The sequence below is a fragment of the Scyliorhinus torazame genome, chromosome 3, assembly GCF_047496885.1.
Source record: "Scyliorhinus torazame isolate Kashiwa2021f chromosome 3, sScyTor2.1, whole genome shotgun sequence".
Lineage (NCBI taxonomy): Eukaryota > Metazoa > Chordata > Chondrichthyes > Carcharhiniformes > Scyliorhinidae > Scyliorhinus > Scyliorhinus torazame.
Genome location: NC_092709.1, coordinates 7,432,575 through 7,458,524, shown reverse-complemented (window position 1 = coordinate 7,458,524; position 25,950 = coordinate 7,432,575). Strand labels below are relative to the sequence as shown.

At 48.1% G+C, this 25,950-nt stretch overlaps 1 protein-coding gene across 2 annotated transcripts; it reads left to right on the top strand.

The window, feature by feature from the left end:
* The first annotated feature begins 1,225 nt into the window (after positions 1-1,225).
* Positions 1,226-25,225, top strand: LOC140408273 (epigen-like). 2 transcript variants are annotated; one of them, XM_072495244.1, is made up of 5 exons: positions 1,226-1,324; positions 4,169-4,294; positions 12,307-12,439; positions 23,158-23,316; positions 24,729-25,225. In XM_072495244.1, exons 1-5 carry the CDS (start codon positions 1,285-1,287, stop codon positions 24,781-24,783), a joined length of 513 nt encoding a protein of 170 aa, XP_072351345.1. In that variant the 5' UTR covers positions 1,226-1,284; the 3' UTR covers positions 24,784-25,225. The 2 variants fall into 2 exon arrangements, with proteins under 2 accessions (XP_072351345.1, XP_072351346.1); XM_072495245.1 differs by having other exon boundaries at positions 12,310-12,439; positions 24,729-24,929.
* Positions 25,226-25,950: the final 725 nt, after the last annotated feature.

The following is a 25,950-nucleotide window of genomic DNA, read 5'->3' as shown; positions in this document are numbered from 1 at the left end:
CTGAGGGGTTTGGCCAAGGTTGGTATCATGACCGGTACAGACTTGGAGGGCCGAAGGGCCTATTTCTGTGCCGTACTGTTCTTTGTTCTAATGCAGCTGATGTTCAACCACTATTTTATAAAGGTTTAATACAAATTCCTTATTCATCCATAAAGAGTAGGAGGGGTGGAGATAATGTGCGGAACTAATGTTAATCTAAGTATCATTATTGAGAAATAATTGTTCAATCAATGTCATAAAATAAGAACACTTCCTTTCATTGATTTTCCCTGATCTTTCCTTATCTTTCTGCTGGTGCTTGCTATTAATATTTCGGCTTGCCAATAAAATAAAAATGAACAAACTATGAGATGGATGATGTCGAGAAACCTTCACTCCCTTTGAGCTATGACTAAATCATCAGTGCATAGACAACTCTTGTGTTGATTTCATGTTTTTAAATCATCGCCACAACCTGTTAAAATGTTAAATCAACAGCAAGGCTACGCATTTATTTAACACCTTAATGTAGTAAAACATCCACAGGGGGCTTCACAGGAGCCTGTCAGGGGCAATATTCTTCCCTCAATGTTCATCACTAAAAACATGTTCTGGCCATTGTCATTTTACGGTTCCTGGGATCTTGCTGTGCACAAATTGGCTACTGTGTCTCCTACGTTGCGACAGTGGCTACACTTCAAAAGTAATTCAGTGGCTACAAACTGCTTTGGAACATCCGGCGGTCAAGAAAAGCGATAAATAAATGTGAGTCTCTCCTCCTCCAAAGGCCAGATCACCGTGCTGTCTGAGTGAATGCCAGCTGTCAATGTTCCTTGTGGTTACAATGCCAGACCCTGCAGGAAACGTGTTAAAGAAACCCTTTACGCACATGAACCACATAAAATAATGCTTCTGGTCAGCTAATACTTTGGTTTGGGAGTTGCCGGAGGAATTAATTCCATTGATGAGACTGTCCTACTGGGTTTAAACAGGTATAGTCATGTAAAGGCCATTTCTTAGATAGTGCCCCAGGTTAAGAGGAAGCTCTCCGTCATTTTAATGAACATTCCTGGTGTTGCATAATCACGGAGGCTGAGCTTTGAAGTGAATTCAGGTTATTTTGCCTCTGGCACTGGATTGGGGCCATGTGGTAATGTTGTCTTTCTATTGGTTTGACATCATTTCAGCTAATGTTGTTCCAAATAGGTGTTTGTATAAAGAGATCAGCAAGCAGCAACACAGAGGCCAGGGCATTCTGCAGACCGGAGTGAAAGTGAGTTGGTGAGGGCTGTGTAGGTGTCGAGGATGAAATCTGTCACGGGGGGACCTATCTTCATAATAAGCGGTAAGGCTAATTCGATATTGCAGTTGAATAGACGTCTCCCTTTCTGAACAGCTCTTCAATCCCTCAAGAACTTTCAAAGGCGCACGAGTGTGGTATTAAAATGAGACATGTGAATCTGCCGATGCTCCAATCTGCGAGCGAGAATTCAAGAGTGTTCGGAGCTGTGCAGATGTGTCCTTCTCGTTTTTGATCTTTTTTGTCAGGGTCAAGAAACGAAGCAATGTGATCCCAGGTTTGCACTTTGAGGCAGAAGGGGCTGCTTACGATGTGAGGCTGAAGAACATGGTGCGTTTTCGCAAACGTGACTGTGCTGCTTTTGTATCGTGGAGGGACTGGTAGAAGCTTCTTAGAGCCGGGAAGGTTAAGGGGAGATTTAAGGGGAGAGGGGGGGGGGAGGACAGTCAAAATCATGAGGATTTTGATGGAATAAATAAGGAGAAACTGTTTCCACCAGTAGGAGGCGCAGCGGGACACAGATTTATGATAATTGATGAAGGAATCAGAGAGGGAACTGAAGAGAGTTTTTGTGGGCGTTGTGATCCCGGACGCATCGGCTGAACTGGCGGTGGAAGCAGATTCAATAATGGGCGGGATTCTCCAATCCCCGCCGGGTCGGAGAATTGCCGGGGGCTGGCGTGAATCCCGCCCCCGCTGGTTGCCGAATTCTCCGGCACCGGAGATTCGGCGGGGGCGGGAATCGCGTTGCGCCGGTTGGCGGGCCCCCCCCCCCCCCAGCGATTCTCCGGCCCGTATGGGCCGAAGTCCCGCTGCTGGAATGCCTGTCTTGCCGGCGTGGATGAAACCACCTCTCTTATCGGCGGGACAAGGCGGCGCGGGCGGGCTCCGGGGTCCTGGGAGGGGGGGGGGCGCGGGGCGATCTGGCCCCGGGGGGGTGCCCCCACGGTGGCCTGGCCCGCGATCGAGGCCCACCGATTCGCGGGCGGGCCTGTGCCATGGGGGCACTCTTTTCCTTCCGCCTTCGCCATGGTGGAGACATGGGAATGGACATGGGAGCAGAAGAGACCCCCTCCACTGCGCATGCGCGGGGGTGCCGTGAGCGGCCGCTGACGCTCCCGCGCATGCGCCGCCCGGCAATGTCATTTCCGCGCCAGCTGGCGGGGCACCAAAGGACTTTCCCGCCAGCTGGCGGGGCGGAAATCAGTCCTGCGCGGGCCTAGCCCCTCAAGGTTAGGGCTCGGCCACTCAAGATGCGGAGGATTCCGCACCTTTGGGGCGGCGCGATGCTGGACTGATTTGCGCCGTTTTTGGCGCCGGTCGGCGGACATCGCGCCGATTACGGAGAATTTCGCCCAATATCTTTCAGAAGGAAATTGGATAAATCCTTGAATAGGAGACATTTGCTGGATTTCAGGGAGCGAATTGGAAAGCTCTTTCTCAGAGTCAGCACAGAAATGACAGGGGGTGCATGGCCTCCTTCTTTACTCTAAGATTCTGTGAATTTAATTCCATGCCTCTTTGGGAGATTCTTCACATTCCAGGTAGCAGGTAATTGAGAATATTCATTGTCTATTTAAATACAATAGGAATCGAGTGATGAAATAATGCATGTGGCTATTCAAGGGCATTGTTGTTGCCAACTTCATAGCAGGTCAGATTATCCTCAGGCAAATCATGTAGCAGACTGAGAATGCTGTGGGCTAAAGTGGCAGTATAGCACAAAGTCCAGCTGAGCAATTGCTGCATTGTTGGAGGGACCACCTTTTTAAAGATTCATTTACAGGATGTGGCCGTCGCTGGTCAGGCCAGCATTTATTGCCCATCCCTAATTGCCCTTCAGAAGGTGGTGGTGAGTTGCCTTCTTGAACCATTGCAGTTCTTGAGGGGTAAGTACACCCTCTATGCTGTTAGGGAGGGAGTTCCAGGATTTTGACCCAGTGACAGTGAAGGAACGGCGATATATTTCCAAGTCAGGATGGTGAGTGACTTGGAGGGGAACCTCCAGGTGGTGGGGTTCCCAGGTATCTGCTGCCCTTGTCCTTCTAGATGGCAAGGTTCGCTGAATGTGCTGTCGAAGGAGTCTTGGTGAGTTGCTGCAGTGCATCTTGTCGATGGTACACACGGCTGCTACTGTTTGTTGGTGGTGGAGGGATTGAATGTTTGTGGATGGGGTGTCAATCAAGCGGGCTGCATTGTCCTGCATGATGTCGAACATCCTGAGTGTTGTTGGAGCTGCACCCATCCAGGCAAGTGGAGAGTGTTCCATCACATTGCTGACTTGCGCCTTGTAGTTGGTGGCCAGGATTCTCCAGATCCCCGACCGCATGGTTCTCGACGGCGAGACCACTTGTCAATGGGATTTCCCACAGAAGCCACCCCACGCCTCCAGGCGGGGTGCTAACACGGGAGCAGGTAAAGCTGGAGAATTCTGGCCAATGGCTTTGTGGAGACAGGAGGTGAGTTACTCACTGCAGGCTTCCTAGTTGTTGACCTGCTCTGGTAGCCACAGTAATTACATGGCGAGCCCAGATCAGTTTCTAGTCATTGGTAACCCCCGCCCCCTCCCCCCCAGGATGTTGATAGTGAGGGATTTAGTGATGGAAATGCCATCGACCATCAAGAGGCGATGATTAGAATGTATCTTGTAGGAGATGGGCTGCTTCAGTATCTGAGGAGTCGCAAATGGTGCTGAACATTGTGCAGTCATCCACAAACATCCCCACTTCTGACCTGATGGTGGAAGGGAGGTCATTGATGAAGCAGCTGAAGATGGTTGGGTCTACAATGACTGTAATAGATCATTATGTCATCTATATAAACCCATGTTGGTGCAAACAGAATCCTGATACCAGTGTGTTGCTAATACCATTGCTAATTTTTTGCCAGTAATTCTTGCCCTGGCTCGAGCTGCGAGTGAACTTACTCAACTGCCCACCACTGAATCTCTCCACACTTTCAATGTGTCTCAAAACACATCAGATACCCTGGAAACGCCCACGCCAGAGCACAAAGGTAAGTTGGAAATTACTGTCAAGCTTTACACTGTTGTACACAAACTCTGCTTCAGCGGCAAGCGTCAGGCGTAAACAGCATGGAAATTCATCATTTCTGCATCTTTAGTTCTTTGAAAAGCTGCCTGTATGTAAAACCTCAGAGAAACTGGTTATAATTATTTCACAAAATCCCCTTTCATTAAACTTAAATGAGCTCCGCAACCATTCACAAGGCTACGGACAACATGCTGGAAATAGGATTAGAATGGATAGGCGTTTGATGGCCGGCACAGACACTATGGGCTGGCCGCTCTCTGTGCTGTAATAACTCTATCATTACTCTCAAAGGCCACTACCGAACATGCTGACCTGATCAATAATTTGATCCTATCAAATAAGGAGAAGTGTAGGTTTGGTCTGTGGACGCACACTGGCCTTGGGTCAGTAGTACGGGTCCATCTCTCTCCATTAGGACAATTGGTTAGATAGTTTGAGAGGCACCACCCCACCAGTGTTGGGTAAGGCCGGGAGTCGGGTTTCCACGAACTACCCCAGCTGGTACAGAGATTGAACATCGGTGTCATTCCACATTGCCATCTAGCCAACTGAGCTACCCAACACCCCCCATGTCAGGTCATGGATTCAAATCCCACTTCAGGGTGTTGAGCACCAAATCTAGGCCAGCAGTGCCAGTGCAGTGTTGCAGGGAGTGCTGCACTGTCAGACGTGTTGTCTGTCAAATACGATGTGCGTGAAACCCAATTTGCCTCTCAGTTGGATATCAAAGGTCCCGTTGTGCTCTTTCAAAGCATAGCGGGGCAGTTCTCTCTGGTGTCCTGGTCAATACCTAAACCCTGAATCATCACTAAAAATAATAAAAATAGAACACAGCAGGCACTGAAAAATAGAAAATGCTGAAAATACACAGCAGCTCTGACAGAAAAACAAATTCAGATTATATCCGTAGAAACATGCACAAAACATACATAGTAAATAGAAGCAGGAGGAGGCCATTCGGCCCTTCGAGCCTGCTCCACCATTCATTACGATCATGGCCGATCAAGTTCAATACCCTGATCCCGCCTTCCCCCCCATATCCTTTGATCCTTTTAGCCCCAAATGAAATGAAAATCGCTTATTGTCACAAGTAGGCTTCAAATGACGTTACTGTGAAAAGCCCCTAGTCGCCACATTCCGGCACCTGTTCGGGGAGGCTGGTACGGGAATCGAACCGCGCTGCTGGCCTGCCTTGGTCTGCTTTCAAAGCCAGCGATTTAGCCCTGTGCAGAGCTAGATCTAATTCCTTCTTGAAATTACACAACGTTTTGGCCTCAACGACTTTCTGTGGGAGTGAATTCCACAGATTCCCCGCTCTCTGGGTGAAGACATTTCTCCTCACCTCAGTCCGAAAAGGTTTACCCCTTATCCTCAAACTATGACCCCTAGTTCTGGACTCCCCCACCATCGGGAACATTCTTTCTGAATCTACCCTGTCTAATCCTGTTAGAATTTTGTAAGTTTCTATGAGATCCCCTCTCACTCCTCTAAATGAATATATTACTAACCATATGACTCCCCATATGACAGTTCCACCACCCCAGGAATCAGCCGGGTAAACCTTCGCTGCTCTCCCTCCACAGCAAGAACATCCTCCTCAGATAAGGAGACCATAACTGCCCACAATACTCCAGCTGTGGCCTCACCAATGCCCATTACAATTGCAGTAAAACATCTCCATTCCGATACTCCAATCCTCTCGCTATGAAGGCCAACATACCATTTGCCTTCTTCCCTGCCTGCTGTACCTGTGCGCTTACTTTCAGCGACTGGTGCACGAGGACAAAAAGGTCTCGCTGAGTGTCAATTTGGCCCACTGAGTCTGCACCAACCCCCTGAAGGAGCACCCTACCCGACGCCCCCACCTGCCCCCCACCTTTTTCCTTAACCCACCTGGCCTTTGGACACTAAGGAGCAATTTAACATGACCAATCCACCTAACCTGGACATCTTTGGACCGTGGGAGGAAACCGGAGCACCCGGAGGAAACCCACGCAGACACGGGGAGAACGTGCAGACTCCGCACAGACAGTGACCCAGCGGGGAATCGAACCTGGGACCCTGGTGCTGTGAAGCAGCAGTGCTCACCACTGTGACGACATACCGCCCTTGTGTTGACTTGCATTTGTGTCGCATCTTGAGTTGGATAGAGTTTTGATAGACAGAAGTGCCGAGTGTGATGAGGGACAGAGGGGGAAAGTGGAGCTGAAACAACAATTGGATCAGCCGTGATCTTATTGAATGGGGCAGTAGGTTCGAAGGGCCGAATAGCCTACTACTTCTGTTCCCAAGTCCTATGTTCGTATTTTCATGTGATGCATAAACAGTGAGGCCAAACGACCTGTTGGAAAATATCTGCATCATCTCCCCACTCGTTAGAGATCAAAGTTGTTCATCAGAATCGTTCGGAAAGTGAATGTGTGGAGTCACTGCTATCAGTGATAGACAGTAGATAGCCGATTGAACCCTTTGCATGTTACTACCAGCCCAAGCTGACTGTAGGAGTGTCTGAACTGATAACATTTCTTTGTATGACACGACGTCATACTTGGCAAGCTTTCCTGTTAGGCGTTGACCTGTTTTATGGGCACTGCAGAAAAGCAAGTTGTTGTTGCTGCTACTCATCATCAAGCAATGCAAATATCGTAAATCATTTCTGTAAATATCTTTAGTCAACCATCAGCCAATGGTGCTTTCCCACATCACGGTACAACTGACCTGAAAACCATAAGACCATAAGACATAGGAGCGGAGGTAAGGCCATTCGGCCCATCGAGTCCACTCCACCATTCAATCATGGCTGATTTCAACTCCATTTACCCGCTCTCTCTCCATAGCCCTTAATTCCTCGAGAAATCAAGAATTTATCAACTTCTATCTCAAAGACACTCAACGTCCCGGCCTCCACCGCCCTCTGTGGCAATGAATTCCACAGACCCACCACTCTCTGGCTGAAGAAATTTCTCCTCATCTCTGTTCTAAAGTGACTCACTTTTATTCTAAGGCTGTGCCCCCGGGTCCTAGTCTCCCCTGCTAATGGAAACAACTTCCCTACGTCCATCCTATCCAAGCCATTCATTATCTTGTAAGTTTCTATTAGATCTCCCCTCAACCTCCTAAACTCCAATGAATATAATCCCAGGATCCTCAGACGTTCATCGTATGTTGGGCCTACCATTCCTGGGATCATCCGTGTGAATCTCTGCTGGACCCGCTCCAGTGCCAGTATGTCCTTCCTGAGCTGTGGGGCCCAAAATTGCTCACAGTATTCTAAATGGGGCCTAACAATGCTTTATAAAGCTTCAGAAGTACATCCCTGCTTTTATATTCCAAGCCTCTTGAGATAAATGACAACATTGCATTTGCTTTCTTAATTACGGACTCAACCTGCAAGTTTACCTTTAGAGAATCCTGGACTAGGACTCCCAAGTCCCTTTGCACTTCAGCATTATGAATTTTGTCACCGTTTAGACAAAATTCATAATGCTGAAGTGCAAAGGGACTTGGGAGTCCTAGTCCAGGATTTCAGTGCAAAGTGTGACACTTGTACGGAGTATTGGACTGGAAGCTCTGGGCACACATTCCCCGATTTCCTCCCGTGTATTAATACTGACCAGTGTGGCCTCTGAGCATTTCTTCCTCATTGGGGCAGCTGCTGATGGTTGACTAAAGATATTTACAGAAATGATTTACGATATTTGCATTGCTTGATGATGAGTAGCAGCAACAACAACAACAACTTGTTTTTCTGCAGTGCCCATAAAACAGGTCAACGCATAACAGGAAAGCTTGCCAAGTATGACGTCGTGTCATACAAAGAAATGTTCAGAAGGTGACAAAAACGTGGTCAGAAAGGGAGGTTTTCAGGAGCATTTTCGAGGAGGGGGGAGAGGTGGAAAAGCTTAGGGAGGGAATTCCAGATACGCTGGAAGGGGAAGACACGGCCGCCAATAGTGGAACGATTGAAATTGTGAATGCTCAAGGGTCCGAATTAGAGAAGAGCAGAGATAACAGAGTTGAGGGGCTGAACAAGGTTACAGAGATAGAGGGCGACATTCTCCAACCCCCCGCCGGGATCCAGGATCGAACCTGGGACCCCGGCGTCGTGAGGCAGCAGTGCTAACTACTGTGCCACCTTGCTGCCGTTAAGGAAGTGTTCATCTCCAAGAAGCACTGTGCCAACTCACCGAGGCTCCTTGAACATCACATAGAACATAGAACATTACAGTGCAGTACAGGCCCTTCGGCCCTCGATGTTGCTTCGACCTGTGAAACCACTCTAAAGCCCATCTACACTATTCCCTTATCGTCCATATGTCTATCCAATGACCATTTGAATGTCCTTAGTGTTGGTGAGTCCACTACTGTTGCAGGCAGGGCATTCCACGCCCTTACTACTCTCTGAGTAAAGAACCTACCTCTGACATCTGTCTTATATCTATCTCCCCTCAATTTAAAGGTATGTCCCCTCGTGCTAGACATCACCATCTGAGGAAAAGGCTCTCACTGTCCACCCTATCCAATCCTCTGATCATCTTGTATGCCTCAATTAAGTCACCTCTTAACCTTCTTCTCTCTAACGAAAACAGCCTCAAGTCCCTCAGCCTTTCCTCATAAGATCTTCCCTCCATACCAGGCAACATTCTGCTAAATCTCCTCTGCACCCTTTCCAATGCTTCCACATCCTTCCTATAATGCGGCGACCAGAATTGCTCGCAATACTCCAAATGCGGCCGCACCAGAGTTTTGTACAGCTGCAACATGACCTCATGGCTCCGAAACTCAATCCCTCTATCAATAAAAGCTAACACACCATGCACCTTCTTAACAACCCTCTCACCCTGGGTGGCAACTTTCAGGGATCTACGTACATGGACACCGAGATCTCTCTGCTCATCCACACTGCCAAGAATCTTACCATTAGCCCAGTACTCTGTCTTCCTGTTATTCCTTCCAAAATGAATCACCTCACACTTTTCTGCATTAAACTCCATTTGCCACCTCTCAGCCCAGCTCTGCAGCTTATCTATGTCCCTCTGTAACTTGTAACATCCTTCTGCACCGTCCACAACTCCACCGACTTTAGTGTCATCTGCAAATTTACTCACCCATCCTTCTACGCCCTCCTCCAGGTCATTTATAAAAATGACAATAATCATGGACTGCAGCGGTTCAATGAGGTAGCTCACCACCACCTTCTCAAGGGCAATTAGGCATGGATTATGGACGCTGATCTTACCAGTGATGTCCACATCCCATGAAAGAATGAGAAGTTTGCCAGTGTGGGATTTCAGTGCAAAGTGTGACACTTGTATGGAGCATTGGACTGGAAGCTCTTGGCACACATTCCCCGATTTCCTCCCATGTATTAATACTGACCAGTGTGGCCTCTGAGCATTTGTTCCTCATTGGGGCAGCTGCAATTATAAAGCTCCCTTCTTGCCGCAGGATGCTCCAAGTTGCAGCGAATAAGGCACTTTTGATGTGTAGCTAAGTAGGAGGTTATAGCAGCCAATTTGCACACAAGCATGTAGACAGCAATGTGGTAACCACTGCAGAATCTATTTTTATTGATGTTGAACTACCCAGCTCTTTGAAATAATGCACAAGACCGTTTATATTTGTCTGAGGGCAGATGCCGCTCCAACTTAATGTCTTATCCAAATGTTGGCGCCTCTGACAGAGCAGCACTCCTTCAGTACTGTACTGAAAGTATCAATCTCTATTTTGCTCTTGTCCAAGGACTGGAATCGGTGTTTATGTTGCCTCTTCCTTTTCTCTCTTCTCCTGCTTGGTGTCCAGGGGCTGGTTTAGCTCAGTGGGCTAGACAGCTGGTTTGTGATACAGAACAAGGCTCGCAGTACGGGTTCAATTCCCGTACCAGCTGAGAATTCTGAATTCTCCCCCCGTGTACCCGAACAGGCGCCGGAATGTGGCGACGAGGGGCTTATCACAGTAACTTCATTGCAGTGTTAATGTAAGCCTGCTAGTGACAATAAAGGTTATTTATTTGAAAGGGAGGAAGAAGTAGATTCAATAATAACTTTCAACGGTTTTCTAGATACTTGAAAAGGAAAAATGGCAGGGCTATGGAAAATGGCAGGGCTATGGAAAATGGCAGGGCTATGGAAAATGGCAGGGCTATGGAAAATGGCAGGGCTATGGAAAATGGCAGGGCTATGGAAAATGGCAGGGCTATGGAAAATGGCAGGGCTATGGAAAATGGCAGGGCTATGGAAAATGGCAGGGCTATGGAAAATGGCAGGGCTATGGAAGAGTGAAGGAGTGGGACTGATTGGATAGCACTTTGAAAAAGCTACCATAGGCGCAATGAGCGAAATGGCCAACTTCTGAGCTGTTAAATTCTGCAATTAGAACATTATGCATCATAAGGAAAGGCAATCCTTCCTTTTAAATGTAAATAGTCTCTCTGAAGGTGGAGTGGTGTGTGCAGAAAGTCATCTGGGGCGAGATTCTCCGACCCCCCACCGGGTCGGGGCCCCGGGGGGTGCCCCGATGGTGGCCTGGCCCGCAGGTGGGCCTGTGCCGTGGGGGCACTCTTTCCCTTCCGCCTTCGCCACTGTCTCCACCATGGCGGATGCAGAAGAGACTCCTTCCACTGTGCATGCGCGGGAATGCCGTCAGCGGCCGCTAACGCTCCCGCGCATGCGCCGTCCGGAGATGTCATTTCCGCGCCAGCTGGCGGGGCACCAAAGGCGGAAATTCGTCCGGCGTGGGCCTAGCCCCTTAAGGTTGGGGCTCGGCCCCCAAAGATGCGGAGCATTCCGCACCTTTGGGGCGGTGCGATGCCCAACTGATTTGCGCCGTTTTGGGCGCCAGTCGGCAGACATCGCGCCGTTTCCAGAGAATTTTGCCCCTGATTTCTACCCTCTGGATACTTGAGGTTACCCAAACCCTGTTTCCCTTTTCTAACTTGCGGCAAGTCCTTTTCGCCCCCTGCCCTGTGCTCGCCGACCTTCACTGGCCCCCAGTTGGACAACAACCCGATTTTCTAATTCTCGTCCGTGTTTTCAAATTGCTACATAGCCTCGCCCTCTTCCTGTCTCTGCCATCTCCTCCAGTCAAAGGTTTCTGCATTCCTCCAAACGTTAGGCCACACTTGGAGTATAGTGTTCAATTCTGGTCGCCACACTGCCAGAAGGATGTGGAGGCTTTAGAGAGGGTGCAGAAGAGATTTACCAGGATGTTGCCTGGTCTGGAGGGCATTAGCTATGAGGAGAGGTTGAATAAACTCTGTTTGTTCTCACTGGAACGACGGAGGTTGAGGGGCGACCTGATAGAAGTCTACAAAATTATGAGGGGCATAGACAGAGTGGATAGTCAGAGGCTTTTCCCCAGGGTAGAGGGGTCAATTACTTGGGAGCATAGGTTTAAGGTGCATGGGCCAAGGTTTAGAGGAGATGTACGAGGCAAGTTTCTTACACAGAGGGTAGTGGGTGCCTGGAACTCGCTGCCAGAGGAGGTGATGGAAGCAGGGACGATAGTGACATTTAGGGGCATCTTGACAAATACATGAATAGGATGGGAATAGAGGGGTACGGACCCCAGAAGTGTTGAGGATTTTAGTTTAGATGGGCAGCATGGTCAGCGCAGGCTTGGAGGGCCGAAGGGCCTGTTCCTGTGCTGTACTTCTCTTTGTTCTTTGTTGGCTTCTTGAGCATCTCTGATTTCCATCGCTCCACCATTGGGTAACGTGTCTTTAGCTCAAGTACTGAGCTTTGGAATTTCTCTCCTAAACCTCCCCCCCTCTCTCACTCCCCTTCTTTACGATGCTCCTTTAAACCTGTTTCTTTGACCTCGCTTTCAGTCACCTGTCCTGATAGCCTCTTATGTGGTTTGGTGATATTTCCGTTATGTTGCTGTGAAGCACCTTGCGATCTTTTACTCTGTTAGAGGTGCCATATAAATACAAGTTGTTGTTGATGATTCCTTAACTTAGTTTTGTCCATTTAGCAGGAAATCCTAATGTGCCAAGGACTCTCGAATTAAAGCATTCCTGTTATGAAGGTGGTCACAGTTATTGTATGAATGGTGATTGTATGTACCGGGAGGACCAGGATCAGATCACCAAATTACGGACGTGTGTGTAAGTCTACAAGAATTTTAATCTCTTTGAAATGACCTTTAAAATTCAGAGATGACATCCTGCTGAAAGAGACGGTTGATCAGGATTGCCATGGTGTCTCCAGGAATTTGAGATTAACTGTTGGTAGCAACAGGTCCTGGGAAAAGAGCAGTACTGAAAAACTGAACTGTTAAAAAAGTATAAATGGGGGGAGGGAGGTCTGTTTGACTGAGAGTCAAGTAGAATGCAATTCAGTGTCATTTTTATAATGATGTAAAGGCACCAGTCACACCGGGGTGATTGGGTAAGCAAGTTGTGGGTTCCTTTATTAAGACGGGGCACATGAGAGCAGATGTACGTGGCTAGAAAGCTTGAAGCCCCCAGCAGCAGAGCTGTATGTGCATTTTCAGCTCAAAAGCAGAAGTGAAACTAAACTTGGACCACATGATACACTTCCTTTCTAGTGATGTCATGCTACAGTCCCTTTAAGCAATATGACATTTTGAAAGATCAATGGGTTACAATTGATCAGAAACTGAACTGGACTAGCCACATCTATACTGTGGCCATCAGGGTAGGTCAAAGGCTAGGAATCCTACAGCGAGTAACTCACCTCCTGACCCCCCACCCCCCCCACCCCCCACCCCCTCAAACCTACACCATCTACAAGGCACAGCTCCAACAACACTCAAGAAGCTTGTCACCATTCAGGACAAAGCAGCCCCGCTTGATTGCTCCCCCTTCCACAAACATTCACTCCCTCCACCACTGACAACATTGGCAGCCGTGTGTACCATCTACAAGATGCACTGCAGTAACTCACCAAGGCTCCTGAGGCAGCACCTTCCAAACCACGACCACTACCATCTAGAAGGACAAGAGCAGCAGGTACCTGGGAACCCCACCACCTGGAGGTTCCCCTCCAAGTCACTCACCACCCCGACTTGGAAATATATCGGCCGATCCTTCACTGTCGCTGGGTCAAAATCCTGGAACTCCCTCCCTAACAGCACAGTGGGTGTACCTACACCACATAGACTGCAGCGGTTCAAGAAGGTGACTCACCACCACCTTCTGAAGGGCAACTATGGATGGGCAACAAATGCTGGCCTGACCAGCGACACCCACATCCCCTAAATGAATAAAAGAAAACAGCATTCAGCAGTGAAGAATCTTGTTGCTTTCTGATTGGCTGCGGGGAGGCGTCGAGCTGCGATGATGCATCGGCAATGGCAGGAATGTGAGTCGGAGAAGATGGAGGCAGAAGGTCAAATGATGTCACCTGCAGGAATCTGCCCAACCAAAGTTGACAAAGCCAATGAAATGTGTAATGATCAAATGAACCACGCTGATTTAGTGGTGGTGACATGGGTGTAGAGAGACCTGCATTTTAAATTCCATCTGCTGTTGACTTGTTGACTTTGAAGAGTAAAGTTGGGCACTGCGTGAAACCAGTATTTCACCCAATCCTCTGTGTTTCCTCTGGGTGGAGTATGTTAAAATCATTCCTAAATTACCGTTCTTAAAATGAAATGAAAATGAAAAGAAAATCACTTATTGTCACAAGTAGGCTTCAAATGAAGTTACTGTGAAAAGCCCCTAGTCGCCACATTCCGGCGCCTGTTCAGGGAGGCTGGTACGGGAATTGAACCATGCGGCTGGCTTGCCTTGGGTCTGCTTTCAAAGCCAGCGATTTAGCCCTGTGCTAAACCAGCCCCTCATGCCCCTCTTATCCCAACTCTCTGTCTTCTATCAGCTAGCCAATCCTCTATCCATGCTAATATACGACCCCGCTGCCGACACAGGCGCACCGTGCCAGAAAACACGGCTGTCGTATCCCGCCCAATAGCTTTCACAAGGGAATTGGCGGGATATGGGGAATGAGCAGTGGGCAGTGTGGACTAATTGGCTCGCTCTTTCACGGGGCTGGCACTGATGCAATGGGCTGAATGGCCTCCTTCTGCGTTCTTTGATTCTGTCACAGAGGCTAGGATTTGGTCATGAATTTGAGTGACCGTAGAAACTCTTTGCTCTGGTTACAATGAACTAAACTGAGACAGTGGAGGATATGACTCAAGAGGTGAAAAAATCCAGAGACTATGGCGTGCATTCCTTTTAAAAGATTTCAGCGGATCCATCCTGACGCAGAGACTCTTTCTGTCATTCCAGTGTGCTGATGACGGTTGGTGCTCCGGCTGGAGTATTAATGTTGCAGCAACATAGCATCAAGTGCAGCGCCGAAGGGAGACCATTCAGTCCAGCTCTTTGAGAGATCAATCCAACTGGCCCCACTCCTCCTGCCCTTCCCCTATAGTCCTGAACTTTGTGTCTTTTCAGCTCTACGTCCGATTTCGACAACCGCATGGGCTTATTTCACAAAGTTACGCTCACAATAATTTAAACACTTGCTGCGATTTCCTGTCCATCATTTTTTAAATAATATACTCGGAATTGGGCCATTCCTTATTTTTGTTCCTGTGACTCAATACCTCACATTTACAATTAACGACTAGGAAATTATAGGGAATGCAGAAACAGCTGATCGACCTGTCCATGTTTCTAACGAGACGGTGCAGACTATTTTTATTGCTGCAGCTCGAGATTAGACAGGGTCACTGCTGAGAGTTTGTCTCCTCTTGTGGGGGAGTCCAGGGTCAGAGGGCAGAATCTCAGAATGAGGGAGCGCCCATCTAAGACCGAGATGAGGAGGAATTTCTTCTCTCAGCGAATCTGTGGGATTCTTTACCGCAGAGAGCTGTAGAGGCTGGGTCGTTAAGCGTAGCGCAGGCTGAGATAGATCAGTGAGGGAATCGAGGGTCTTGGGAAAAGGCGGGAAAGTGAAGTTGAGGATTATCATAACAGATCAGCAGGGTCTCGTTGAATGGTGGAGCAGACTCGATGGGCCGAATGGCCAACTTCTGCTCCTACGTCTTATTGTATAATCGTGTCCAGTTCTGGGATCCACAACAGGAGAATGATGTCAAAGCTTTGAAGAAGGTGCTGAGGAGATTTAGTAAGATGGAGATTTAGAGAGACTGCAGAGGTTGGAAATGTTCGCCTTAGGGAAGTGAAGGTTAAGGGGAGGTTCAATAGAGCTGTTTAGAATTATGGGAGGTATTGATAGAGTAAGTAATAAAAAAAACTGTTTCCAGTGGCTGAAGGGCACAGATAATGGGTCAAAGAATGAGGGGGGAGATGAGGAGAAATTAGTTCACACAGGGAATACTTGGAAAGGAAACATTTGCAGGAATATGGGGAAAGAGAGAGGACAGCGGGACTCATTGCATAGATCTTTCAAAGAGCTGGTATTGGCATATGATGGGCCAACTGGCCTCCTTCTGTGCTGTATTATTCCATGTCTCAACTGAAGGATAGAACAACAATGACCTCATCATTGTACTCGTGTGTCTGCCCGATTCATGAGTGAGTGAGGTTTGGATCCGCAATCTGATTCAGAGGCATTCATACTGCCCTGACTGGGCCCAATGAATTTGGAATGTTTTGGCGTCACGCATGCATCCTGGCCTCCTGCCTCCAGACTGCAATGCTTTAAGTAAGAGTGACAGGCCATGCGTCATGGAACATAATTAAAGATGCTGAGTAGGAGCACAGTATAGGTCATCAATATCGTTTCCTCAGTAGCAAGAACAACAACTCACTGGGCGGAATTCTCCCAAACAATGACTAGGAGCGGGATTCTCCGGTCTCCCAGCCCCGTGTTCCTTGGCGACGTGCGTTCGCAGGCGGCAGGGATTCTCTACTACCGCCGCTTGTAAATGGGATTTCCCATTGAAGCCACTCCCTGCTGCTGGGAAACCCACGGGAGGGGGTGCGCCGCCAGCGGGAACAGAAAATCCCAATAGCTGGAGATTTCCAGCCGAAAGTGCCATTTTGGGCAGGAAACCCGGTGAGAATTCCGTCGGCTGTTCCGGCACGGTTACCATCACAACTCACCCACTCCTAGTCATTTTCCTGGAGCTTGGGGAGATTCTCACTGAAAATTCCCACATCTATAATTTTCTCTGGAGTGGGGAACTAAAGACGCCGAGAAGGCCGGCTCCTCGGAGACCGGGGTATCCTTTTCAAGGTGCCCCAGATCTCAAAGTTAAGTTGAAGATCTCCCACACCCCCGACCCACGGACATCGCGGCCCTCTGCAGGCATGGGCAGCACCCTCGACCCCAGAGGGGCAACCTCCCCCACTTCACTAAATGTCCACATCTCCCGGAATAGCGGGAAGAGCGTCAGTCAGAACGCAGCTTGAATTGCTCTCATTGAGACATAATAGCACAGAGGCAGGGCCATTCAGCAGTTCACCAGGGAGCCAGGAAGTCAGTCCCATTCACCCCCTCCCCCCCCACCACCCCTAAAGCCCTGTAACTTTATTTCCCTCGAGTGCCTATCCAAATTTCTTGTGAGACCTTGAGTGTTTCTGCTACTACCCCTTTCATAAGGAGCAAGTTCCAGGTCATTCCCGCTCGCTGTGTGAAATGTTCATTCCCACATCCCCGTGTTCCTTCGCATCGCTTTCCCCAAACCATAAATCTGTGTCCCCTAGTCCTTGAACCATTGGCCAATGGGAACATCTTTTCCTTGTCTACATTATTCAAACCCATCACGACCCTGTTCACCTCCGTCAAATCCCCCCCAAATCTCCTTCACTCCAAGAGGAACACCCCCAGATTCACCAGCCGAACCTTGTGACTAACCCCCCCTCACCCCAGGAACCGTTCTGGTAAATCTCCTCTGCACCCACTCAATTTGCATTTTACACAGAAACATAGAGAAATAGGAGCAGGAGGAGGCCATTCGGCCCTTCGAGCCTGCCCCGCCATTCATTATGATCATGGCTGATCATCCAACTCAATAGCCTAATCCCGCTTTCCCCCCATATCCTTTGGTCCCTTTAGCCCCAGGAACTGAATCTAACTCCTTCGTGAAAACCTAATCCTGAAACATAAAAAAGTCTTCACAGGACTGTTACTAAAATAAAATTTGACACCGGGTCCCATGAGGAGGTAAGAGGACAGATGTTAGAAAAACTGGCCAGAGAGGCAGCTTTTAAGGAGCATCTTAAATGTGTAGAGAGAGGCTTGGAATCACATAGAATTTACAGTGCATAAGGAGGCCATTCGGCCCAGTGTGTCTGGACTGGCCCTTGGAAAGAGCACCCTACTTAAGCCCACACCTCCACCCCATTACCATAACCCAGTAACCCCACCCAACCTTTATGTACACGAAGGACAATTTAGCATGGACAGTCCACCTAACCTGCACATCTTTGGACTGTGGGAGGAAACCGGAGCACCCGGAGGAAACCCACGCAGACACGGGGAGAACGTGCAGACTCCGCACAGACAGTGACCCAAGCCGCAAATCGAACCAGGGTCCCTGGAGCTGTGAAGCAACTGTGCTAACCACTGTGCTGCCATGCCACCCATAATGGCATTATTGGGGATGTGCAAGAGGCCAGAGTTGGAGGGGCACAAGCTTTGCAAGTTTTGTTGGGCTCGAGGAGTGTTACAGAGATGGGGGAGGAGTGACACCCTGGAGGGATTTAAAAGCAAGGATGCGGAATTTAGAATCAAGACGTTGTCAGCGAGTTTACGGGTGATGGGTGAACGGGGTTTGGTGCGGGTACGGACACAGGCTGCGTAGCCTCGGATATAAAGAAAGTTATGGAATTCGAGGGAGCTCGGCTGTGTGTTCAAAGCAAAATACTGCGGAAACTGCAAATCATAAAAACTGTTTTTATATGGGAGGTGTTTTCACCTCCCACAATAACAAGAGGCTTTCTTTGTACTCCACCTATATATTGCTCATAGTAAGACTGGACATTTAGCAGTTGTTAAGGGTATGTGGTGCTGAGGTTTTCTGTACATTCAGATCTGACTCTACCCTCAGTGAAAACACCTGACAATATTCATCATCGGAATGATAACACCTTTGTTTTCTATTGGAGACGCTGCCTTTGAAAGAGATATTAAACTGAAGCTCCACCTCTCAGGTCAATGTAAAAGATCGCTTGGACAGCACTCAAATCAAGAGCGGGGACTTTCTGCCAGCGCCCTGGTCAACATTAATTGTTCAACCGACATGAATAAAAATGGATTACCTGGGACTTAGACCATTTGTGGGAGCTTGCTGTGCGTACATTGTTTTCATGGAATTTACAGTGCAGAAGGAGGCCATTCGGCCCATCGATTCTGCACCGGCTCTTGGAAAGAGCACCCTACCCAAGGTCATCACCTCCCCCCTATCCCCATAACCCAGTGACCCCACCCAACACTAAGGGCAATTTTGGACACTAAGGACAATTTATCATGGCCAATCCACCTAACCTGCACATCTTTGGACTGTGGGAGGAAACCGGAGCACCTGGAGGAAACCCACGCACACACGGGGAGAACGTGCAGACTCCGCACAGACAGTGACCCAAGCCGGAATCGAACCTGGGACCCTGGAGCTGTGAAGCAATGCAATTGTGCTATCCACAATGCTACCGTGCTGCCACATTGCCTGCCATATTTCCTATATTGCAACAGTGACTGCACTTTAAAAGTATTTCATTGGCTGTGAAGTACTTTAGGACGTGCTGAGGTTGAGAAAGGTCAGATAGAAATATCTTTCTTTGTCTGAATTGAGTTTGAACCCAGATCTCAGACCAGCTAAATCTGTACACTGGGGGTGGGGGGGTGGGAGGTGGGGGGGGGGGAGCGGATACATGTCAGGAAATTCTGTGCCACCCATTTACCTGTGCTTCACCTTGTGCTCGTCTGCAGTGTGTGGAGCTGAGCCTTTTCCATGAACTTCACTTCACTCAACTTGAAAGGTTAGGGCGCGGTGATTGTAAAAATCAATTTGAATGCTGCTGATCCAGTCTGAATTGTGACAGGTCTGCAAACAGAGCTGGTTTCTAGCGAGCTGGTTTCTATGTCTGTGCTGTCGAGCGCAGTTGGTTAGATCACATCCCATCCCACAATGACATAGCCATTCCAGTTTGAACAAAAATGAAGGGCGGGATTCTCTGATCCTGAGGCTAAGTGTTGACGCCTTCGTAAAGACCGTCGCGTTTCACGACGGCGTCAACAGGCCCTCAGGAGCAGCGATCCTGAGCCCCTCAGTAGGCCAGCACGGTTCTGGAACGACCCACGCTGCTCCAGCAGCCAATACCGGCCTCAAATGGGCGGCGTGGCTCTGCACATGTGCGCTGCGGCCGGCGCGGTTGTGCGCATGCGCGGTGGCTCCCTACTCCGCGCCGGCCCTGAATCAACATGGCGCAGGGCTAAAGGGGCCGGCGCGGAGCAAAAGACGCCCCAGCCCGAGAGGTATGACACTTATTCAAACTGTGATGGGCTTCGAGGGGAGCGGCTCTGCCCCCGAGACTCCAGCTCCATTGCTCGCAGGACAGAGGAGAAAGCACTGAGGGACACAGGTTTCTCACACTCCCTTCTGTCCAGAAGAATATTGGACCGGACTCTGCTGTGAAGGTGGCTGAACAATATCACTGGTTAAAAGTAGACTGAGAGGATGGTGGGCTTTACAAACACAGGTGTAGAGTACAAGAGTGAACGAGTTGTACTAAACCTTCACTAAATCATTGGTTAGTCTCCAGCTGGAGGATTGTGTCCAGTTCTGGTCACTACACTTAGTCTGTGCTAAGCCGATGGCAGGTATCCACTCCTCACTGGTGGTATAGTTCCTTTGCCAATACTTTCTGACCTTTGTGAAAAACACGTTGTTTAGCCCTGCTCTCAGGCCACAATACCCGATTTTGCAGTTTCCTCTCAACAATCTCCCGTCTTAGGCAGCTACAGCAGATCAAACGCTATGCGTAACTGACATTTACCATGACTAATGTTGGAGAACTTTGGGCTGTCGAATGTGTTGTATTCCCGTGTTTCATCAGGAATTGGCTGAATCGTTTAGACAGTGATCTTTGTTTATGAGTTACTTTAGATAATTAGTGAATGCTTGTGAAATGAACTGTGGCCCATTGTCGCTAACAAGTTGTTCAGGGTAACTGAATCTTGCAAAAATCTCACCCAGTCTTTTTATTGTTCTCTCCGAGAATGTTGTCTTCTTAATGGAGGCTTCAGGCCATTTCGAGTCCGCGTCGACCACAATCGAAAACATTCGCCCACCGAATGGTCCGGTATAATCTATACGTGAATTCTTTGCCAAGGCCCTTCTGGCCATTCCCATGGATGTAATGGCGCGAGTGGTGGCAGGTTTCAAATCCTTGCACAAACCAAACACATGCCCGCCTTCTCCTTGATTTCACTATCAAGTCCTGGCCACCAAAGATAGCTTCTGGCTTTCTCCTTCATCCTGACTATCCCATAATGACCTTCATGAATTTGGTTTAGGACACATTCTCTTAACAATGGCGGAATGCTGACCCTCATTCCCCAGAGGAGGCCACCAGCCTGAACGGATAGTTTGAGAATTTGGGTAACATGTGGCTTCAACTCCGGGTTTGCTCCCATGGTCTTGCCATGAAGCACCATGTCCAGAACTTCTGACGCGAGTGGATTATTTCTGGTTCCTTCTTAACTTGTCCTGTTACTGGAGTGTGATCGATTTCTTCAAAATAGAAAATATTACCACTCGAACCATTCATTGACGACACATTGGGGTAAAGGTGATCTAGAGAGTCCATCAACGTTACCATGGAGATTTGATATTTTGTTATTGTGTACGTGTGCGCTGACAACAACAAAGCCCATCTCTGCATCCGGCTCGTTGCTAGAGATGGAATACAGGTGTGTGGCCCAAGTATCGTTCCCAGTGGTCGATGATCCATCAGTAAAGCAAATTTATGTCCAAATAGGTATTAGTAAAAATGATTCTGAAAATGATGCCTGGAGCTTCCTTCTCTATCTGTGCATTGTCCATTTCTGCTTTGCCCAAGGATCTTGATGCAAACACTTCATTGCATCTCTTCACCGTTGGGTATTATGTGAGAAACCACAGCTCCCACCCCATATGGGAATGTGTCGCAAGCCAGTTGCAATGGTAACTTCGATTGAAGTGTGTCAGGATCTCCGACTTTAATAATGCCTCCTTAATTTGTACAAAGGCGTTCCCCCCACTGAGGCCCCAAAATAAAACCAAGTTCCTTTAGATATCGGAGTGGCTGCTGGCACCGGGAAACACCCAGGTAAATGTGCTCGACGCTGGACCCGGTTTCTTTTCTGTTAAATCTCGCCCATCACCTAAGGAGCACTGGACTCCTTCTCGGCTGCTTAGAATTAGATTTGCGGTACGCTGGAATAACGCAGGTGCAGACGTGATGCCAAATGGAAGTCATTTATACCTGAACCGCCCCTTATGTGTCATGTTCAGCAAATATTGTTGTGAATCTGGATTCACATTTACCTGGACATAAGCGTGATTAAGGTCAACTTTACTAAAGTCTGGCCTCCAGCCAACCCAGGAAATAAATCATCAATTAAAGGTAGATGACAATGTTCTGGACACAGTTCCCTATTGATAGTAACTTTAAAATTGCCGCATATGTGTAAAAGCCATCTTTCTTCATCACGGGTACTATAGATGTGGCCCAATCACTTCCATTAACGGTGTTTGCACGTACTCCCCGTGTCTGCGTAGGTTTCCTCCGGGTGCTCCGGTTTCCCCCCACAGTCCAAAGATGAGCAGGTTCGGTGGATTGGCCAGGCTAAATTGTCCCTTGGGGCCCAAAGGCTAGATGGAGTTGTGAGGATAGGGAGGGTGCTCATTAAGACGGTTGGTGTAGATTCCATGGGCCAAATGGCTGACTTCTGCACTGTAGGATCTCTATTCTATGGACTTCGCAGGAGGATGAACGTTTCACCTCCCATCATTCTCAGGAAGGATGGGACTAGTGTGTCCACCAAAATTTTGTTCGCCTGGACAAATTATTTGAATCTTTCAGTGTCTGAGCTCCAGTTCTTGGTGCTTTCATCATATCGTCCCATGATGCCAAAAAAAACCTGTGTAAGCACAAATGTGTCACAAAAAATCTTTCGCACTATCTTGATTCTTTTAAAAATCTTTTTACCCAGGTAATCCTGAGCTCAGCCTGTTGCTTTTCAAGTTTTGCAAAAGCTGTTGCAAAACTCTCCTAGCTCTCAATTAATCGTTGCAGGGTGTTTGTTACTTACTACTCACTGTAGAAGGAGCACTGTTCCAGAACATTCCGGGCAGAGCACTTGACAAGCTTCTTTTGATGCTGTTTGCATCAAAATCTTTGTTTAAGTTTTGGTTCCTTCGATTGTTTCCGCTATTATTCTGCACTCCTCTGTTGCCAGCTTTGGTAGAGTGATGTTTTGATTTTCTTAATCTCTTTTTGGATGGTTGCAGTGTGGATCGACGATTTTCCGTCCTCCACCAGGTGTCATCAGTTTGTTTTTGGATGTTTGCAGTGCGGGTTATCTACCTCGTCATGGTATTTTTAAAGGATAGGCTTGCAGACCACGAAGGCACAAAAAAACGAGAGCTTCATTGGAAAGGTGGTGTCACACAGGCTGCTAGACTAGACGGACTGTTAGCCTGCCCAAATTGCCGATGACATCATCAATACCACACATGACCATACTCTTAAAGTGACTCTGTTCCAATTCAGAACAAACATGAATAGGCAACACTTATGATTTGTACCAACGAATACCGCCAAGCTAAGTCAGGTTAATTATACAAATGGTGCTCTGCTTTTCAATGTTAACATGAATACATCTTTTATATTCACTATTCCAGCTGTAAGCCAGGATACAGGGGAGAGAGGTGCGAGGAACTAACACTATTGTCTCACGCAACCCAGCAGTCAGAACTATACATGTATATCGCAGTTGGAATTGGTGTTGGATTGCTCTTCAGTGGACTTGCTGTTCTTCTCTATTATTGCTGTCGAAACAGGTAAGCTCAGTAAGGAAATAAAGCTCCCAGTAAAGGGGCTGACCCTTGTTGAAATGCAAATTGCATTTATATAGTGCCTTTCACAACCTCAGAAGGTCCGGCCATATTCCACAGCCATTGAAATGCCATTGCAAGCTCCCAGGAACATCAACGTCACAATGATCTGTTCATCCAATAACTTTTAGTGATACTGGTTGAAGGATGAATCTTAGCCAAGGTCACTGCTCCCCTGGTCTTCTTCAAAATAATGGTGGTGGGATCTTTTTTGTCTGTTTGAGAAAGTAGACAGGACTTACCTCCCTCCAAGGTCTCCACGCCCCTCTAATTCTGGCCTTTATCGCATCTCGATCATTGGTGGCCGTGCCTTCAGTTGCTTGCACCCTAAGCTCTGGAATTGCCCCCCTAAACCTCACCACCTCTCTACCTGCACAGCTCTTCATAAAATCTTTTTGATCCAACTTTTAGAGATCTGCCCGAAAACCCCTTCAGTGGCCTGGTGTTAAATGCTTATTTGATAATTTTCATGTGAAGCGCTTTGGGATGTTCGAGCACATCAAAGATATTGTACGAATGCAAGCCAATGGTATTACAAATTATTCATTTACTGTTCCACTGTGAAGGGACATTGAAACATGTTTGATGCAGTCCATTTTCCATTCTTGCTTTTCCACTCATTTCTAATTAATGCGCGGACTTGGTCATCGTTTTAAAATAATCAGTAAGGGTGTGAGGTTTTTTAAATTCATTCACGGGATGTGGGTTTGATTGGCTAGGCCAGCATTCATTCCCAATCCCTAATTGCCCTTGTGTGAGAGTATAGGGAAGGAATGGTCGTATTACTAATGTGGAGCACAGAAAGCTTTGCTGCCGGGAATGTTTCAGGCAGACAGTCGCAACTTGGAAGAAAAGGTTTCGGAAAAGTATATGATGCCGTGGCAGGCACAGGGTTGTGGGAGGAAACACGACGGTCGGATTCGTATTTGGGATGGTAACAAAAAACCAGAGGTGACAGCCTGAACAGCCTCCTTCACGTGCTTTAAAACTTCTACTGTTCCACGTTCAGGATGGGCGGCACGGTAGCACAGTGGTTAGCACCGCTGCTACACAGCACCAGGGCCCCGGGTTCGATTCCCGGCTTGCGTCACTGTCTGTGCGGAGTCTGCATGTTCTCCCCGTGTCTGCGTGGGTTTCCTCCGGGGGCTCCGGTTTCCTCCCACAAGTCCCGAAAGACGGGCTTGTTAGGTGAATTGGACATTCTGAATTCTCCCTCTGTGTACCCGAACAGGCGTCGGAGTGTGGCGACTAGGGGCTTTTCACAGTAACTTCATTGCTGTGTTAATGTAAGCCTACTTGTGACAATATAGATTATTATTATTAGTATACATTGTGACAGTGATTGTATTTGTTTGCAGGTGCCGGAAATCCAAACAAATGTACAGCAAATGTTCTGTCGAGGCACGGGTTTGACTGCTCCCGTGAGGTGCGCCAATGACAGCTGGCAAAACCATTTCTGGTGCTCTTATTGTCGAACATAAGGGGAAACTCGAGCAACACCAAGAACTAACCTGGAAGAGAACTCTGTGTGTTTGTGCCACCACATGAACTCAGCAGGTTTTTGTCACTGTACACAGAACCCCGAATCACCCGGAAGACCCTGTATGCCTGAGATTTGTAAATTCAACTCAGCGAAAGTTAATAAGTAAATATTTAAATAATGATTATGCCCTGCGTTTCCCCTCCAAATAACTATCTGTCCACCCAAAGCAGATTTGTTTTCCTGATTGGGGTTGAGTTTGTTTATCACAGATGGGGAAAGGGGCATTTAGCACCCCCAGGTTGGAACCCACTCTCAACCAGTGCGTGCTCCTTCTCCCAGATACCACCCCCAATGGGGTTGAGCAGTGAGGCCCAGACTTTGATTCCCAGTTGCCGTGCGTTCGCCAATCTGGAGGACATGGCCAACAGGTCTTCCTGGGCTTCAAAAACAAAAGCCAGTCAGGGTTACAGAGAGCTGTCCGACGTCAGCCCAGGAACACTCCAAAGGTGGTGGGAAGAAGAAGATGTTCAGCTCCTTGATCCTGTCTCCTCCATTCAGTTAGATCATGGTTGACAATTCCAGGTGCCCACATCCCTTCCTACCCTCCTCCCACAATAATCCATCAATCTCCGTTGTGAAATTCTGAATTGAGCCCCGATATCAACAAGTTGTTGTGGGGAGAGGTGTAATGTTCCAGGTCAATGACCTTTCCTCAGAACAGGAGTTATTTGGAGGGAAGTTGGAGAGTGGAAAAGGGGGAGGGGGGAGTGGAGGAAAGAACAGGGGGGGAGGTCTGGGTTTGGGCAGAAGGCAGAAGAGATTAAATGGCACGAGGGATGGCGGAGGAAGGCAAAAGAAATGGCAACGGAAGCAGTAGAGAAATAAAAACTGTGTCTGGAGGAGGTGTGCGTGGGAAAAGCAGGGGAGTAGGGAAGGATGTGGAAAACTGGGAGGTGAACAACAACTAATTGCATTATTTCCATCGGGCAAAGGAAGTTCTAACTCACATCAATTGAATAATGAAATTTGACACCGAGACACGGAAAGAAAACTGATGGGGGCACGTTAACAAATGACTTAAAAGAGCAAAGCGGGAT

What these genes read in the sequence shown, in the direction of transcription:
- LOC140408273 (XM_072495244.1), top strand. Translation starts at nt 1,285, where the DNA reads ATGAAATCTGTCACGGGGGGACCTATCTTCATAATAAGCG. An exon ending in ACCTATCTTCATAATAAGCG is followed by an intron (nt 1,325 to 4,168) that starts GTAAGGCTAATT and finishes ATTTTTTGCCAG; the next exon opens with TAATTCTTGCCCTGGCTCGA. An exon ending in TATTATTGCTGTCGAAACAG is followed by an intron (nt 23,317 to 24,728) that starts GTAAGCTCAGTA and finishes ATTTGTTTGCAG; the next exon opens with GTGCCGGAAATCCAAACAAA.